The sequence below is a fragment of the Strix aluco genome, chromosome 3 (assembly GCF_031877795.1).
Source record: "Strix aluco isolate bStrAlu1 chromosome 3, bStrAlu1.hap1, whole genome shotgun sequence".
Classification (NCBI taxonomy): Eukaryota; Metazoa; Chordata; class Aves; order Strigiformes; family Strigidae; genus Strix; species Strix aluco.
The window spans coordinates 5,969,480-5,984,535 of record NC_133933.1 but is presented as its reverse complement, the minus strand read 5'-3'; the positions used below and the strand labels follow the sequence as shown (position 1 = coordinate 5,984,535).

Genomic DNA, 15,056 nt, shown 5'->3' with positions numbered 1-15,056 from the left:
TGCATTCACTCTGCATCAAAAATACCGTAAGAAGACAGATCCCCTGGGGAGGCAATGTGTATCAATATTTCAGTCTCTTGAATACAGGAATCTGATACAATAAAATGCAACACCCGAGCTTCCCCTCCTTTCAATTAACTGAGAAACAAAAATTGTCCTTAAAAGGGAAGAAATGCATTCGTATTTTTTAGTTTTCGGGTTTTCCCCCCTTTCATAGCATCATAATGTTCTCTTCATGGGTGGAAAACTTAATCTTCAAGTTCAAGCCTAGTTTCTTCATACAGTTCGGGATGAGATGACTTGGAGTACCGGGAATATTTCAGATGTAGAAAATCACCCAATTCATCCAGGGCATTCAAAACCTGCAAGACCATTATAGTGAGTCAGTTCTCTTGGAAAAGAAATGAAGTTCTAGTAGCCTTTAGGTTACAGCAGAGCAAGAAGACTATAAAAGCATCAATTAAAGAAATTCTAAAGGGCAAATGGGCAAATTTTGCTTTCATTCTCCTATAGCGAACGTCAATGCAGTCACAGATGTACAATAGCATCTATGAGAACAGAATTTACTCCTTCAGTAGATATGGTTTATTAGTAAGTACATCAATTGAGCACAAATGAAAAAAAATGACCTTTTTCTAAAAGCACAGGGAGATAATAATCCAGATGAAGTTTTTTTTGCTTATGCAAAAGGAATGTGTAAGGCAATACTTCAATATTTCCCTATAGATCCTGAAGACTGGAGTTGTCACTGCATTTTCTTAGATGGGACTCAGCTCACAGTGCTGATCAGAGACATCATAGTCTGAAGAGTTTAAGATATTTTTAGTGCATTCTATTATCTTCTTGTATTAATATCACAGGCATAATTAATAATGCATTAATATTGTAATGCAATTTGCTGAGCTGTGTCCCCAGCTCCCAGTAGATTCAAAAAGTACCCAGGGAACTCTGCACCGTAGAGAAGCAGCTCAGTGTTCTGCAGCATCTGATCCACATTCAAGAGCAGTCAACCTTTTGGCATCAAAGAAGAAAACAGCAATTTTGATTTTGAGCCTGTTTCTGTTGAGCCACTAAAATGAGCTCAAGAACAAAAAGGAGTAATTTAGTAATGGTTTATGCAGAGAGATAGCTTCAAGGTCATTAAGGAAGTTATTCTTGGGAGCTTGCCCTTTCATGGATCTTTCCTCTTTTTAGTTCCAGGCTGAGATTCAAAACAAATTTTGCCAACGGGAAAAGTTTTCATTGTGCTTGTTACCTGTTGTTACCCTGGGTTTAGGCATATTCACAAAGCGTTTGTCCAAAAAACTTTCCATCTGCAAGTAATTAAACTCAGGGCATTTCCATTCCCCCATATTGTAAGGACATTTAAAGAATGCCACAAGTACTAGGGCAATGATCCCACTTTTGAAGGCAAAAATACAGCATCTTCAAGAAAGGTGGCTGGGAAGTGTTTCACACCTTCACTGGCACTAGGAAGCAGCAATGTGCAGGTAGCAGGAAGTGAACATGCAATGACGGCCCAAAAATGAATGGGCTTGACATTTGGGGGTGGGGGAGAGGAAGAAAATCAAAGCAGCAACCTCAAGAGATTAATCTTCAGATCAACGTCATTGCCTATTACTAGTTACATAAGCCAAAGCCTACACAGTCAAACAGCAAAAGCTATGTAGCTATGCCCTGTTCTACTCAGTATTATCTTTATGGTATTATACCTTATTAATAATTACTGCACCTTTAAGAGCAGCAGGAATTTTACACTGCACACATGCAAGGCAGATTTTTCAATGTTGTTTGAGAGGGATCTACACTGGTGTGGGAGCTGGTCAGCCGGGCAGGGCTCTGGCTTCAAGCTCCACATGAATCTCAGGAAGCAAATGGGGAACCAGGGGCTCTCTGCAGGGGCTGGTGCTTGTCTGCATGAAGGAGTGGCATCTTTTACTCAAGTGTTTTCCATATTCACAGGTTTTTTGCTTTGACCATTGTGCAAAGAGAGGAAAAAGAAAGTCTGAAATTTACTGTTAAGCCTCCGTGTTCATGCCTCTAAGTTGGCTCATTCTGAGAATGGAAGAACATGTATCAAGCCAGGCCAAAAACACCTTCAGCAAGAAAGGGAGATGGAAAATTTCAAAGTTTATTTTAAATACATTTCTGACTGCGCTGGAATGGAGGTTTACGACAGAAGTCTCAACATACTCTTAACAATATTTCTGATATCAGAGAAAGATACAGAACTAAGACAGGCCAGACAGCACCAATTAAACTTCATTAGGATCAAACAGTTCCAAATACTGTTGTCCCATACACTTCTGCAATTCAAGAAACACCTGGAAATACAGAATGAAAATAAGGGTATGGAAAACTTGACTCTCAATTATTTCCATATCATTTCAGGTTTCCTACTCTGATAGTTTTGATCTAGCATTTAACTTGTGTCTTTCTGTGCTTTTCATGTAGGTCTTTATTAGTGATGACAGATTTGGTCACTATTAGAAATAGAAGAACATAACAAGTTAACTGTCCCCTAATTTCATTTAAAAAATAAAATATATAAGGCTAAAATGCCTTTAAAGATCAAGTGACAAGGTCAGAAAAACAAATGTAAAAATGAATTATTGAGATTCAAAATAACAGACACACAGCTTCTCCCAACCTCCTTTGCATCTGAAGTTAATTTCAGCAGGACATCTGCTGTGCTTACCGTGTCTAACATCTCCCGTGTATGTGCAGCTGACACACAAAACCGAGCCCTGGATTCTGTGATAGGAGTAGCTGGAAACCCGACCACAACCACCCCGATATTTTTTTCTAACATGCGTCTTGCAAAAGCCCTAAGGAGAGAAGAAGAAGAAAGAAAGCAAAAGTAAATTATCTCCAATAAACTGACCACAGAGAGAAAACATTCAAGTATAATAAAACAATGGGTAAAATCCTGTCTTCAATTGAAGTGGATGGTAATATTCCCATTGAATTCAATAAGAGCCAAAATTTTACCAGTAGGACTGAGATTCTTTGCTTCTTAACAGCTCATGAAACCAAGTGGGTGTCAAATACTACAAGTATGATGGCAGAAAGAGAACTGTAGAACAGACATGATTCATTTATGTCAGTGAAAGGTTTTGAGTGTAAATCAAAATGTGTGGGCATTCACAGTCCCTAAGCACGGAAGAAGTTGGGCTTCTGGAAGGTATGAGAGCTGGGTTCCTGTGTATCAACAGGATTTAAACAATCTGTGTGATGGTTTCTCTGCTCTCAGAGTTACTCTGACAGTTTAGGAACATTTTGTGTGGTATGTACTAGACCAAGAGCACACAGACACCCTAAGCTACTTGCAAATACTCCCTACAGCTCAACCCTTACATTATGCTACTACTGACTTCTGATCTGCATGTTCAAGCCAGTGCACAAGTGCTGCTTGATAGGTACTGTACAGTAAAACGTGCAAAAATGGTTCAAAGATCAGATGGGGAAAAAGAACATCCATCCAAAACAATTCACACATCAAAGGCAATGCATCTATTTTAATGATTACAATTAAAAAAAAAATTCCAAATTCAAAATGCTATCCAAAGTATTATTCCAGAGTTAAATTCCAAGTTAAAAAAGGATAAGAGAAATTTTAAAAATTGTGAATGCTGGAACATCTCAAAATTAAGTCTAGGGCCAAACTGAAAATAGAACATAACTAAATGATGAATTCACCTAACAGTCTATGTTTCTCTTGTGAAGCATCTACCACGCATAACTACATTTTTCACAGTGTATACCAAACAAACTATGAACTTAAATAGTGTTTGTTTTGCCAACAGGTTTTTTTTCAGTACTTACCCTATCTTACCAGGCATATAAAGGAGTAAGGGGACAACAGGAGAATCATCATTGCCATAAATGATGAAGCCCATTTCATGCAGTCTTCGTCTGAAGTATCTTGTGTTTTTCCCCAGCTGGCGCACTCTTTGGAGCCCTGAAATGAGTTAGTCAGGAGAACAGTCAGTGCAAAGATCATAACCGGAGTCCAGTAACAGGCAAGAAACAGGGCTGTGGGTAAGAGTTCAAAAAAGTTTGGCTGAGATGTGTATGTTGCTATTTGATTCAGGAGAAAACCATGGAATGAGCAACTATGTTGATTATTATGGCATTGTAGGACAGATGACTGATATTCCTGTACTTGTGAGGTGCCTTCCCATCGGCAGAAACAGTGTGTCTTCTGGGGGTACGTAGGTGAACAATTCCCTTTACTGTATTGCACTGAATAAAGCCTACTGAGTGACATACACCTATAGAGAAGTAGTTACAGGTCTCTGTGGATACAGGACATGTAAACAGAGTATGTTCTTTCTCAACATAATTCACTATAAAGGGAAACTAATGTCTACAGATGTTGACACCGATGTCAGTATATGCATATCTTTTCTCATTAACAATATTCCACAGGGGTCCTCTTATATCTTAGCTAGCTCTGCACATACATGGTTGTTTTGTTTTGTTTTTATTCTGTGACTGTAATAAAATTTAAAGTAGGAAATACTGCATTTTGGGTCAGTTCAAACTGATGCTCGTGTTGCAATTTTTTAGACAGAGGAAAAGCATGGGATAAACTTTGTTTAAAGTTTAAACAAGATAAACAAGGTCTGATCGGCAGGTTGTTACGAACATTCAGCATAACTCCAGTTACTCTAATATACATCTACATATGTAATCCCTTGAGGTGTTCTGCTCAGTTTCTCTGTCCTCTTATCTTGCTATTATTACCTCAATATCATCATCTGACAACAATCTTTAGTCATCCAAGACTTTCAGACACAAGTTTTGTTCTCTGCATTGTCCCTGGCCTCATTCAGTCATGAATCCACTGATGTGTCCCCCAGCAAAACTGACAGGAGAGTTGGAAACAATTATTTTTAATGAAGAAAAAAGACTGAGAACAGCAGAGAAAAAATGTGGTTGAAAAGTCAATTCAGCCTTTTCTTTTGCAGTGTCACTAAGGAGTTGGTTTCTGACAAGTGCAATTGCTTCCCCATCCATTGCATACAAAAGGGAAGAGCCATGCTCAACATTAGTGTAGGTGGGAGAAGTCCTTTCCCCACTCCACCTGCATTATATTTCATCAGTGAGCTGATATATGCACTGCTCTTCCAATGCTGTAAGGTGCTGACAGGGCTGCTGCCTACCCCATACCCACATGCTGCTCTTTCCCCCAGCCTCCCCAGTACCAGTCCTAGGTTCACAGATCCATACAATGAATCAAGCCAGGTCCATCATCTGCCTGACCTCACTAGAAAGAAAACTGCCAAACCAATGTCAAACACATCGATTCTCTAAACCTAATCGCTGCGCAGCTGCTTATGCCTGCCTAGCAGAGGTGGTGGGAACATGTGGTAAGACTGGTATTTAGCAGGACACATCTCAGCTACACTCTTAACTTTCATTTTCCTGCCATTCATCAGCCCATACTTTCAATATCACTTACATTATGTCACCAGACATGAACACTGAAGCCTCCAATACCACCCATTTCCTCTTTTTGCCTTTACTTTTAAGGTGCCTTTGCACAGATGTATTACGTTTTCACTCTCCATTTTCTTTTTCATTTTACTTTACTTTTCGTTCCCTTGATTCTTCAGTCACTACTTTCTGCAGTCACCCTCCTCTGACTGGATGCCTGTTTCCTCATTTCCCATCTTCCTCCTTGGTAACCACAGTGGCCAGTTAGGCACTTGTAGCTGCTCCATACCACCTTTGGCAGATTTGTCCTCAGACCACATTCTGCCCCACCACCTGCTGTGGCTTTTCTTCCTATTCCCCCTCGGCTAAGGTGGTGATCACCGCACCTACATAAACCTCTTTTCCATTAATCATTTCTGAGCGCACATAGGTTTGAACAAGATCTATTGCTTCATCTGTTCTGTATCTTCCCGAGTCAAGGTTCTGTCAATGTTCTGGCTGGGAAATTTATAGGGAAACTGGGACTTGCTTCACAGTGATCAGTGTTTTGCTGAACAAATTAAAAGATCTCGTAAAACCAGTGCATTTGTAACTTTATGCACAAAACTGCCCACACAGACAACCTGTTAGTTACAGTTTCAGTCATTCAGTTTAAAGCATTCAGTGGAAGAGATCTGCTGGGTTAGAAAAGGCCACAAATAGTTTAACCATCTCTCTAATGCTGCTAAAACAAAAACAGCTGTGCCAGAGCAAGGAAAACAAATGAAACACAAAAGCATCCTACTACAAAGCTTTCCAGTCACTAATAAAAACAATAGTCTGTGGTATTTCCAAAAATATTTTTGGTGTAGTAGATCTCAAAGAACCAGGAGGAAATATTGAGGAGGAGGAGGAGAAATGGGGGCAGGGGAGATGGAAAGGAAAGGGAGTTAGAGAAGAACCACAGAATAATGTGTCTGAAGTCTAAAGGGAGACTTTTCCCCTTGTTAGAATTTGTAAAGATGTTATTAGCACCTCCCGGATGGCTAAATTACAAGGAGGAGGGTGGGGGAGTAACCTGAACTGGAGGCTCAAAACCACTGTTGCTTCTTGCTATCTCAGCAGCCCCTGAGCTAGTTTCCAAACTCTCAGTCTACAGCATTTGAAACTACTAGATTTTCAATTAGGGAAAGTTTTCATAAATGCAGATGTTCTTGGCGAGTGCAGTTTAAGACTTGCTGCCTTCTCCTTTCTATTCAGCTGTTTACCACAAAGCTGGAAACAAAGCGTCAGCCATGCAAGATTCCAGGCCGTTCGGTATTTATCAAACCAGATGCGCCCGGCCCAGAGTTGATCAGTTTGTCTCTACTTATTTTAGGTACTGGAAATTTAGACTCCAAAGCAAGAGGGGGAATCCAGCACAGGAAACATTAGAGCTGAAAGGCAAGTTTCAGGCAACCCCCCAAAAGTCAAACACCTCTTCCTTTTCCAGGCTTTCCTTGCTAAATCTATATCCTCAACCGGTTTGTGATGGGATGGATCCCCTTTCGAGACTCCCTATGGAACTTAGTTCAAGCCAGTCAGTGCTGATGCAAAAGAGCCACTTTAATGTTTTAGCAACATCCCAGAATAGTAATTTCATTTGCAGGGATGCATTAAAGAGCCAAATAAAAGATCAGAGCACTCACATATATCTGGAGGGAAAAAAAGCACATTAGGAGATGATTGCTACACACACTGTATTTGTGGGTGGGTGGCTGGGAGGAACCTATTTCTTTACCAAGTGTCAACACTTTCCTTTCTCATGTTAAGTTTTGTGGTCAAAGACCACATACACACATCATATACACAGCCATCTTATATGCTGTCCTGATAAGAGCAATAAAACCCTTAAAGTTTGTAACTGTATTTCAACGCTCTTTTTCCTTCCTTTATGGGACCCTCCAACGTCAGATAAGAAGGCAGATCTGAGCAAAATATTTATTTTGGTCTCATCGCCCCGATTTTTCCCCCACACTGCAGATTAAATCAGTGTAAGAGTGATTGAATTCAGTTTAGAATCAGATCTTAGTCCAAATTCACTGTGGTATGTTTAACCAAAGACACGGCATTTAAAAACTATTTTCTTTGATTCTTGAGGCTGTGATCTTGCATCCTTTATTATTTATTGAGTGAAAAACCACAGAGTAGGACCCTTGAGCTAAAACTACATAGCTGCATCTATTTGAGTGTAAGAATTTACCTGTATGGCACCAATTAGAAGATCAGGTCCTTAGTAAGTACCTTTGTTTAAAAATTCTTAGTTTTCAAAATTCTTGAGGATTTACAGTCTTTTCAAATAGCTTATAGCACAGCATGCAGGATATTCAGATAGTTATATTCCATAAAACATGTGAACCACAACACAGCATATGTTTGGAGGAAACAGTCTGGACAGGGAATACTGACCCTTAGCTAATTAAAACTAAGCTCAGTAATGCTCCAGAGTTTTCAGCTAAGGTTGAGTGTGACCTTATTAAAGAGCTCTACATCTTTTTATTAGCTGAATTAAGAAGGGACAAAAAGAGAGAAAACTGAAGGATAAAGGATTCTTAAATTTCACAAGTTATCTTCACGCTGCTTAGAACATACAGTGATACACAGCCAGTTTACTGGGATTTTGTTGACATACAGGATTAATTACCTGGGTGGTGCAGCAAAAACAGATTTACTGCATCTGCAATCCACCTACTGCTGGCAAATTTAGAGTTTATGTTTGTTGCACCGCTTTAAAAATACTTGGTTTACTGCAAAGTTCTAAGGTGTTGGCAATTCTGGGAAGAATGCCGATTATAATTTTATTTGACACGCGTTATCGCCTATTGCCAATTTTAGCTTATTAATTTCTGCAGGCTTTTAGAAGGCTTTTTAGCTCAAAATTAATATGGTTTAGTTTAAGGAAAAAAAAAAAACAAACAAAAAGAAGGCAAGAGGGAGAGAAATGATAAAAGATAGTGGCTTGCTCATCATTTCTTTGAAGCAACAGGCTTTTTAAGGGAGCCACTCAGAGTGACAGACTTGGTAGATGCTTTGTCACATGCCAGGCTATGGCTTCAGACCTGCTGTCCATGAGGAGATGCTCTGGAGTTTGACAGCAGGAAGGCATCCTGACTGCACGTCTGATGGCCTGATCTCAGGCGGGTGTTACCTGGCACAGCTCCAGGCACTTCAATAGAGCTTTGCTATTTATGCCAGCTGAGGACCTTATCCTGGCAGCGAAAGAGGTAGTAAAACTATCAGCTCTCTGAAACAAAAGTTTGTTTTCCTCTTCCAGAGCTATCTGCTTTTCACTCCTGCAAGATTTTAATAAGCAGAGAAGCTGTCTGCGTTCAATTCCTGCACAAACATTCTACCTTTGAACTCTTCCTGTAGGCTTCTACCCTTGGAAATTCTGACTCAGTATATTGAAAACAGGAATAAGCAACCTGTAGCCTTTCATATCAAGATCTCAGGTGTATTTTAATTGAAGGAGAGATATTTTCCTGAACCCATTCCAGGAAAGATAATCCCACACTGTGCTTTTTTTTTGGCATGCGGTGGACTCTTCAAGACACAAATCCACCTGCTTTAATCTTCTCCAGCTGTTGTTTCATAGGGTCTTTCTAGATAATTAGTTACACAATCAAACTCTTACATACTGGTGTCAGCGTGTCTCTTCAATCTGTATTCCTTGGATGGAGAACTCCACTCCCTGCCCTCCTCTACTAACAACTAGATAGTAAAAAGCAAACTTTCATAGGCTGAAAAAAAATTTGGAAAACAATAGCTCTTCCCCACTAAACTGTTGCAGATGGACAGATTTTCATTTTTTCCTCTGGTTCCACTATAAGAGTAACACACATGTACCTCCATGTGCATTAAATCACAAATAGAATGCTATAAAATTGGGGTGCCTAAAGGAAATATGTTCTCAGATAAAAAGTCTTTATAAAAAAATAACTTTGCTATGAACTGGGGAGAAGTGAAGACATTTTCTTCTACAATCTAATGCCAACTAGAAACCTAGTAATTTCAACTTAATTCAGCTGCTAAATAAGCCCTTAAGGACTTATTTAGTCAGTCCAATTTTAACTGTGAACTGCTGCAAAACACTTTCCAGAGCAGATTAAGGGAAGAAAAAGTGGTAATTTCAGCTGAAGCAGAAAGGAGAAAAATTGTACAAATTCTGTCATCTGTACCTTATTTCTCAAACGAGTCAGCTATGCCTACCCAGCACCTTATCTGTATTCAGGTATATAATGTCAGCATTCAGTGTCCCGCACAAAAGCGGGGACAGAGCAGCCAGCCTTGGCTGAGCCTTATTTACTCCCAGCACAGGTGATTAATCACAAAGCCCGTCAGTCCCCCTGCTGAAAGCCAGCCAGTGCGCAACGTGCTCCATCTGTATCGCATTAGGTGTTTCTGAAATGCCAGCGATCTAAGCGCCGTTAGAAAAGGCACTTCTCTCCTTTGTGCTCCTCAGGCTGATAACAGTGCTGGATTCCTTGGGCAGCGGCAAGCAGCATCTGGAATGGAGGAGGGATCCTCACGCTCTATCGCAGCAGCAAAGACACCCTTAAAAGGCAGCTGTGTCACGGAGCTGCGTGTTGCTGTCCCTGGGGAAAGTGTAGCTTTCGTTGCTGGGGACAGGCCATGAGTCACATCCAAGTCTGATCACATCCCTCCTCTGCCTGCAGTTAATACTTATTTGTGAATACAGGGGACACCTATCCAGGGCTAGGGTCTGCTAGAGGACCACAGCACTGGGTTTAACTTTGAATGTGGAAAAAGTGACTTCAAATGAGGTAGAATTTGGTCAATCCTCAGAGCTCTTGCAAATCACTGCAAACACTGTTACTCCAAAGGCCCCGCTTGCTCAGATCAACTGACCCTCCGTGGATACATTTGGCTTCCTTTAGGAGGCGAACCACATGGCAGGTGGCTCCACTGAAACAGCATGTCTCACTCATTTTGAGTAAAGGTGGCAGAATTTAGCTCCGTTTCATCATCCACTACTGGGAGAACATCTGTGATGTTCAGCTTAGACAAATAATAATAGTGACAGCATATTATCATCATTAGCATCTTCACCGTCACAGTGACCGGGAGCCCTAGTCATGAAGTCAATGCTGTGCAAACAGGGAACAAATTCGCTTACACGCTTTAAATGTAAGCATATACTCATTGGGAATATTAACTTAAAATTAAGTCAGAGTTCAAGCATTCTGCTTGATGAGGACCTGAGAGAAGCAATCATCTCGGAACGAAGCAGCAGAATGAGAATTTGAGAGGGAACAGTAAAATCTAAACCCAGTATGACTGATTCTGCAACCTGTTTCGAGCAGGTTCAAGGGGTCTGTCGCTAAGTAGCTTGCAGTATTAAAGCTTACAGCATTAAAGCTTACACCTATAGTTTCATGATCAGTTCAGTCTGGTACAGATTTATTTTGCTGCAAAAGGGATCGTTCCTCTCGGCTCCAGCTGCTCAAGTCCTGGCACTAGGATTCATGTAGCTGTATGGTAGATTGGCTCAGGGAACCAGTCTGGCTGTAGGCTAACCATTTGTGGGAGGGTCGGTTATTTTTCAGCTAGGGCAGTTCTCTGGTTCAGTTCATGGTACGGCTGCATGAACACTAATGCTGGCGTAAAGAAAAAGGGCACGAATCAGGGCATAGGCAGGGGGGAAATGCAAAAAAGAGGGCAAGACTGCCCTTCCTTGCACCAGTGCTGCTTTATGCCAGGTTCTAGTGATGTGAGACTAAGGTTTTTGAATTTACAGAGGGCCCTGACAGGCAAAGCTAATGTTTTCAAAAGATTGCTGAGTACAGATAGCAGTGGAAAACGTAGGAAACTGAGCATTTTAAGAAGCTGGTCCTCCAGTTATACAAAAAAATAAGGCAGACGGAAATGTTTTAAAAAGGAACCTTTAAAAAACAGATCTTTTTAATGCCAAGCCAAAACAGAAAGCAGCGTTCTGCAGCTTCTCACAATCTGAATGAGCTCAAATGCAAGAGCTCAAAGTCTGTTAAAAACAAAAATCAAAACTAGCAGTTGCAAAAAGATAAACCAATCAACACATATGGCAAAGTAAATTAACATTTTAAAGAAACACTTTCTATCTAAACAACGTCAGGAATTATCTTTTAATATAACAAGGACAGTAGATTCCTGAGGATAGGGTTTTAAATTTTTCAGCATCCCATAAAAACATATGAAAAATGCTGATTGCTGTTGGTGAATTATTGTTTGCCATGCATTAAACAGAAAAATGATGCCTTTACAAATGCTGCAATTTGCTTTTTACACCACTATAATCTATTATTAGTCATCAAGAAAATTGCTTCAGATTTTCTAGCAGTTTTAACTGTCTGCTAGTGGTTCTATTTTTTACCTATCAAATTTAAGTGTAAAAATATGCTTTTGGTCTTCTCAAGCAGAAAGGGAAAAAAAAGGTTCGAGGTCACAGCTGGAGGGGCTGTGTTGCATGCAAGCAAGTGTACTTGAAAATTTGTGCAGGGTCCAAACACTCTGAGTCAACTACAGTCTCATCATGGGGATAAAACCACTAAGGCAGCTGCTGAGTTTCCTGAGGTATCTCCAGTGGTGTAATGAGAAGCCACGAGGAGAACATATAAGGAATATCTACATTATGAATTATAAAGAGTAAATGCCATGGGAACTTCTGCTTCCCATATCTCCTAATAAATGAGGAGAGACACATTTGAGATGAAAAGGCCACAAAGGCTTAAGAGGGATAAAATGATTTTTTTTTTTATAGACTACATGAATTGAACTGTGGAACTTGCTGCCTTATGACATTACTAAAGGAAATGCAGCTGCCAGAAGTTCATACACTTTTGAACAACTCTATTATAGGAACTACGATAGTATCTATGACATTATATTACCAAGAATAAATGTGTCTTGTTCTACAAGCCGTCAATTTTCAGAGTCCTGTAAAACATGGCATTGAAAAACACCAGGGCTTGTACTCTACTAAAAATATAATTTTACATGAAAATGGAAATACATTTGCAATTTTTGTTGTCGTTCTCTGACTTCTGACACAAGTCACTCAAGAAACAGAGGACTTGGTCATACTGACCCCAACCTACTCCTCTCTCCCAGGCAGGAACAACTGTGCATATCAGTTTTGAGGCAACTATTATCTTCTCCTAATTCAGTATATTTTTGTGCTTCATTTTCTCAAGTCACAGCAGAAAACATAGCAAAAGAAGGAAACTGCAACAGCTCTGCAATATCCTCCTAGTCATATTATCATGACATTAATGTCTCACAACTATCACAGGTATTGATATGGGACATGCCCATACATTTATATATAGATGGCTTCTGTGGGAGATACCATGTCCTCTGTGTTTTTGTTTTTTTTTTTTACATTTACAGATTTACATTTACATCTTTTTACGTATGTCAGTGCAAAGCTTTCAAAATGAGAACTTCCCCATCCAAATTGGAGGCTCCTGCTGCAAAGGAAGGGAAGTACACATCTTGCTAGTACACTTCCACAGCAGTTTGCTGACCAGAGAAGAACAAAGAATGTCTGAGGTACCAGCAGTGGTTTAGAGGGTCATGTGTTCGCTGTAGTTTCTTGCAGACATATTTGTCCCTCTCCCTCTCGTTCCCTTTCAGATCACAGCCTCTCCAGCCTGTCTTCTCAGCATCTCATTTTGGTCCTAGTCTCCATCCTTATCACTCACTTGTTATCTATTCCCTGTTGTGTTTCCTTTGCTTGTCAGAGTCTCTTCTCTCTTTAATCTTCCTGGCTCAACTCCCTAAGTGCCTGACAGTGCAGGATGGACACAGGTGCTCAGGGCCCCAGTCTTCTGCCCAGGCTCCAGGTGGGGGGATGCTCTGTTCAGGCCCCCCAGACTGAGCTGGATGATGGTCCTTCACTCAGCGGATCTTGAGATTTGTCAATGTTCCTTTCAAGTAGAGATTTTTTAGAGACTTGTAACATCACATGACTCAGATGGTATTTCATAGACATGGCAAAAATTAAAAACTTGGCTGTCACAATCAAAATCTTCATCCAAAAAACTGGAGAAACTGAAGATCTTCATGAGAAAAAGGATTTTTTTTTTAATTGTTTTTTTCTCTCTTTTTTTTTTTTTCCTCCTAGATTATCAACCCCCCCATATGTACATCTAGCCTTCTTCTGAGGAAGGACCGAACCTTTTTTGTGGATATGAAAAAATTGTAGCCTGAAACAGACACCTGTTGTAGATAATTTCCAGCTAAACAGTTTAGGTTTCATTGAATTATTTTTAAAGTGCTAACCTGTTCCTTCCTTGTAATGAAGCTGTACCCCCTGTGTCCATAAACACCTATTCATATCCTGTAGTTGTGTATGCAGTATACTGATCCTGTCCTGGAAATGCACACCCTGATTCCTTTTCCAACCAACCACATTCTTACTAATCGAAAATAAAGGAAGAAAATATGGGAGATAAATCATTTGGATACACATCAGGATAAATACCAGCAGCATCACTGCATTTCTGGCCTCTGGCATTACCCACTATGTAATTCAACCTATGCTACTCTTTTCTAGATCAGCTGCTTAACAAACCAGTGGAGAAAAACTAGCAAAAAATTGAAGGGAATGTAAAAGCATTCTGGGAAAATATAAAAGACGACTGTGTGAAGTAGTAAAAAATATAGAATACAGTTTTTCAGAGTAGTAATTTAAATGACCAAATCAGTCATTTGAAACTTCTCTGCCAGGTGTCTCTGCTACATGGCTCATGCTCTCACAAGGACAGCTCACATGCAGGATTCACTGTTTTCTATGACAGCAGACCAAAAGAACTCAGCCAAGGCCGCTGTTGTCCTTGGAAATGAAAATATCTAAGAGACAGTGCTTTCTCCCTTCTGTTCCCCCCTCCCTTCTGAGCCACCACCTTCCTCTGTCTGAATGCCAAAGCAGCATTGTAGTGTGGTCCAGCACAACATTTTTTCCTGTGTTTTGGGTTGTGTTTTTTTTTTGTAGTCCACAAGACAGCCTAATGAAGGGAGGCCCACATGAAAGAAAAACCAATAGACTAAAATAATGAGTCTGGCTCAGAAGGACAAGAAACATTTTTACACATCATAGCCAGTTTGCTAGCCTTTGTGCAATACTCTAAGTTGTGATGTACGAGTTATTAATTTGTTTTTCTATTCATTTACATTTCATATAGCAAGACAAATTTTAAAAAACTGACAGATGACTAACTTATTTCACAAAGGATTTGCAGAAGACTTAATAAGCACTTATTTTGTGCAGAAATACAAACATTGTGTCGTTAAAGAACACTGGAAGAGAAAATGCTGCAAACCCTTAGACAGTCAGACACGCACATCTTAAAAGGCTCCGTCTTGAACCAAGTTCTGCTATTAGCCTGCACTGAACTGCATGCAGAATCACGCTAGCTGACAATCATTTTTAAGAGGCTTTGAAGGTTTGGAAATGCTCTGCGTGTTTAATATTTTACACGCAGCATCTAGGAGAGCCTTAAGTGCCTAAATCCTGGGAAGGCTCAGGGTAAGGCCGCCCTCTGACGGCAAGCACTCCCTATAGCCAGCACAGGGAGCAGCACAGCAGGACAGGCTGC

The 15,056-nt window shown here is 40.2% G+C and overlaps 1 protein-coding gene across 1 annotated transcript in view; it reads right to left on the bottom strand.

The window, feature by feature from the left end:
• Nucleotides 1-226: 226 nt before the first annotated feature.
• Nucleotides 227-15,056, bottom strand: part of SPTLC3 (serine palmitoyltransferase long chain base subunit 3) — a 99,237-nt gene continuing 84,407 nt past the window's right edge. The window contains exons 12-14 of the mRNA XM_074820581.1: nt 3,826-3,961; nt 2,699-2,828; nt 227-362 (exon numbers count right to left, since the gene is read on the bottom strand). Of these exons, the coding sequence (XP_074676682.1) occupies nt 249-362; nt 2,699-2,828; nt 3,826-3,961 (380 nt within the window). The 3' untranslated portion in view covers nt 227-248. The remainder of the gene's footprint in view (nt 363-2,698; nt 2,829-3,825; nt 3,962-15,056) is intronic.